The sequence below is a fragment of the Alligator sinensis genome, unplaced genomic scaffold (genome assembly GCF_000455745.1).
Source record: "Alligator sinensis unplaced genomic scaffold, ASM45574v1 scaffold379_1, whole genome shotgun sequence".
Classification (NCBI taxonomy): domain Eukaryota; kingdom Metazoa; phylum Chordata; order Crocodylia; family Alligatoridae; genus Alligator; species Alligator sinensis.
The window spans coordinates 2,950,722-2,954,594 of NW_005842001.1; the positions used below are offsets into that span (position 1 = coordinate 2,950,722).

General features: G+C 42.0%; 1 protein-coding gene across 1 annotated transcript in view; it reads left to right on the forward strand.

The window, feature by feature from the left end:
- RPL22L1 (ribosomal protein L22 like 1) overlaps nucleotides 1-2,380 on the forward strand; it is a 2,611-nt gene extending 231 nt beyond the window's left edge. The window contains exons 2-4 of the mRNA XM_006021727.3: nucleotides 273-362; nucleotides 912-1,033; nucleotides 2,115-2,380. Of these exons, the coding sequence (XP_006021789.1) occupies nucleotides 273-362; nucleotides 912-1,033; nucleotides 2,115-2,259 (357 nt within the window). The 3' untranslated portion in view covers nucleotides 2,260-2,380. The remainder of the gene's footprint in view (nucleotides 1-272; nucleotides 363-911; nucleotides 1,034-2,114) is intronic.
- Nucleotides 2,381-3,873: the final 1,493 nt, after the last annotated feature.

Sequence of the window (3,873 nt, forward strand, 5' to 3'; positions counted from 1 at the left end):
GCCCCCCTCGGCTTAAAGGGGCCGCGCCCCGAGTCCGGCCGCACGTGTGTCCGCCTGGCGCGGGCGCGGGCGGGTGGGAGTGCGGGGCGGCTCCGCCTCGGGCCCTAGGCCCAGGCTCTGGTTTCGTGGCTCTGTAGCTGGTGCGGCCTTGGCCGGCGTGTCCCGCTCCAGCGCGGTGCACCCCGGCTTCACGTGTGTCCGCGCCGCCGGCCGTGACGTCACGTGTGTCCGCGCCGCCGGCCGTGACGTCACGCCCCTCCCTGTTCCTACAGAAGGACAGGAAGGCCAAGCGGGCGACCTGGAAGTTCAGCCTGGACCTCACCCACCCTGTGGAAGACGGGATCTTTGACTCGGGCAGCTTTGTAAGTACTTTTCTTTATTATGATTTTTTTTAATTTTGTCAAATTGACGTGGCTTTTAGAGAAAAATGGTATCGACTTGATTTCAAGTCGGTTGGCTCCTGCGTTATTTCTGACGCGGTGGTTTTGGTTAGGGTTGGCCCGTTGACCGCTCTCATATTGTCAATCGAGTGCTCGCTTGATTGCATATTTTTTGAGAAATGCCGATTTAAAAAAAAAAAAAAAAAGGGTTTTGTTGTAGTTGGTCTGACAGGAATACTTTTAAAAAAAATTTTATTTGACACAGTGCACTTTTTTTGTTTAGTAGTTGGACATAGTAGTAATTTTTTACAGGTTTGACCAATATTTGGTCAGTTGACTGAACTTCATTTGATGGCTCAAATACCCAGTCCTAGTTTTAGTTGCAGGTGGCATGACTTTACTGCAATGTATACATGTATGTAGCCTGTCAAATTAAACCTTTGTTTTTAACATGTATCCCGTGGCTAGGGTCACTTCCCTGGCGCGCACCTAGGGCACCATTCCCTAGTGTTCTCTTTCTTGTTGGAATAGGAGCAGTTCCTGAAGGAGAAGGTGAAGGTCAGTGGAAAAACTGGAAACCTGGGGAACATCGTTCACATTGAACGTTTGAAGAACAAGATCACAGTGACATCTGAGAAGCAGTTCTCAAAAAGGTGGGCATCTTTTTCTGCCTCTAAAGATGTTGATTTAATTGTGATTTGGCTGATTCTGAACTGGTGAGGCATTTTGAAGGTAATTTTTGTGACATAGGCCTGTTAGTACCACTCCTGTACCAATTTAACTATTTTGTTCGCATGTTATGGAATAGGTTCATAGGTGCTAGGGTCAGAAGGGATCTCAACGGATCATTGAGTCTGACCCCCTGTCTAGGCAGGAGAGAGTGCTGGGGGCAGGGGACCCCAGCTAGATGCCTACCCAGCCTTCTCTTAAAGTCCCCCCAAGGTAGGGGAGAGCACCACCTCCCTTGGAAGCCCATTCCAAATTTTGGCCACCCTTACCATAAAGTTTTTCTTGATATCAAGGCTAAATCTTCTCTGTATATTGTTTATTTACTAAAATAACTAAATTAGTGCAACACCGAATGGAGTCTCTGTTCCGCTGCTATAAAAGGTAGCTCGAACGAATGCATCTTGTATCCCTCAGATTATAAAACAGACCTATGCTCATCTAACCGTCCCTATCGTAGTACATTCAAGGGCGATTCTGAAGCCCTTAGGCTAGAGAGTGCACTTAAACATGTTAAGGACTTGTTTAGATATTGCTCCTTTTTGGTATGGATATAATTTGAGTCCCAATAGGAGATGACATTTACAGCTTATGCCGTTTCCCCAAATGAAACAGTCTATCCTAGCAATAAGACTTTGGTATGCCAGCATATACTGTAGGGTTTGTGAACTTTTCACTTCTATCAATCATAGATAACTAATTGTAGGGAACACTTTGGTGTTAAGTAGTGTCAAATCACTGGAGAATAGCTTGACTATAGCAGACCATCAAATACTGCAAGAAGTTTATCCATCAAAAATGAAATTATGTATGTGAATTAATACATTTATATAATCAATAACTTGAATTACTTGCAGTGTTAAGTGTGGTAACCACCAAAAGGAAATGCAGTGTTGCTTGTTGCGTTCATTGCTGCAAAATTCAGAATTGTCACCTGCGAGATGCAATGCAACACAAGACCGCAGTAAACCCTGATAGAATGTTAATATATTTTTACTTTTTTAAAAGGTATCTGAAATACCTCACAAAGAAATACCTCAAAAAGAACAATCTTCGTGACTGGCTTCGTGTGGTTGCATCTGATAAGGAGACTTATGAACTGCGCTATTTCCAGATCAGTCAAGATGAGGAGGGATCAGAATCTGAGGAATGAATTAAGCTCTTACTTTATCATCTTAAACACAGTGTACAAAAGACTAAACCAGTATTTATGAGAGCACTTTAACTTATTGGTGAATAAAGAATTTGTACCTTGTTTAGGAAAATACTTCCTATTCAAGTGTGGTTCAGTTTATTAACCTTTCCTGTACTTTAGCAGTCTCAGTAAAAAGCCAGTAGAGTGAGTTGTACTGGATTTACAAATCTCTTCTTTCATCAGTGCATACTAGAGTGAAGTTCAGGGGAAGAGATGGGACAATAGGGTCCTCTTAGACCAGAATCTCAGTGATCCAGAAAAATCGGTGTCACCATCAATCTGGATTGATAGTCAAACACTACAGTCTGAAGTGTTGAAAACTATTTAATTACTCTACAGCAAATTATTAAAAACAAGAAAAACAGATAAACCTGTTAAAAAAACAACAACAAAACCCAGAAGGTGTTTTTGAAAAAACATCTTTCCTTCAAATGCTTAGAAGTAATATTCAGTTATATTATGGGCTGTAGTAGAAAAATCAGATCTTGATAGTCAACATTATTTACATGGAAATAGCAAATCTAAAGTTATATTCCAGGAGTAGGGTTGTTTTTTAATTGGAATAAATGGATCCCATAATGTTTCAGTATCTTCAAGTTATCTAAATCTCCATTTTGAGGTAGAAAACTAAAAATACCAGCTTTAAAAAACAATAAATGTTAGTATATACAAACTTCTCCAGTGAAATAAACTAAAGAAATCCCTACTGATTCCCATCTAAAGCATGTTACATTTTAGTTATTATTTTTGCATTTTAATTCCTTGGTCTTGACCGGGGCGGGCAATTATTTTGGGCAGAAGGCTGCTTACTGAGTTTTGGAAAGCCATCGAGGGCTGCATGACAGGCAGCCCAGAGCAGACTAATATTAATTTTCTAAATATTTTAGGGGCCCCATGGTCCGAATAGAATGGCCTGGCGGGCTGCATTTTGCCCACCCCTGATCTTGACTATACTGGTTTTGTTGGTTTTGTGCTAAACAGGGAACCGTGTAGTTCTGCATTTAAAACAGATTTCAAATCCCAGAACTAAATAATTTAAATAAGCCCCACAGGATTATAAAACAGGTATGCTGTGTTTTTATCACAAGTAAAATGTAGCTGCAAGTCTTACATGATTGAAGCTCAGTGGTAAAGGCAGTGGGGACAGGGGGTGTCCCGAGTTATGGTTCCCTACGAGAGGCAGGATTTCAGATGCATCTTACCTTAAGTCCCTTTGTGACACCCTAAATGTTCAGCTTACATTATTTTAATATGTATATACTTACTTAAACTGAACATCCCTGAGATATAGGCACCTTGGGCCCTATTACCTCTTGTATTCCGGCTGCACTTGACCAGCTCCTGTAAGATGGGGTGCGGATTCCTCTGTCCCAGCCCTGGGCAGTTGGGTCACTTTCTAAGGAAGGACAGATGTTTTGAAGCCCTCAGGCTGAGGGCCTTGAACCCAACTGTCCCACTTTCCCGAGTGCTATAACCATAAAAATATGGAAAAGATGGCCATCACAGTATCAACTCAATGAGCTCTGAGTGTGCCTACTATATCAGGGTCCTCTGGGAACTTAAGCATGGGGA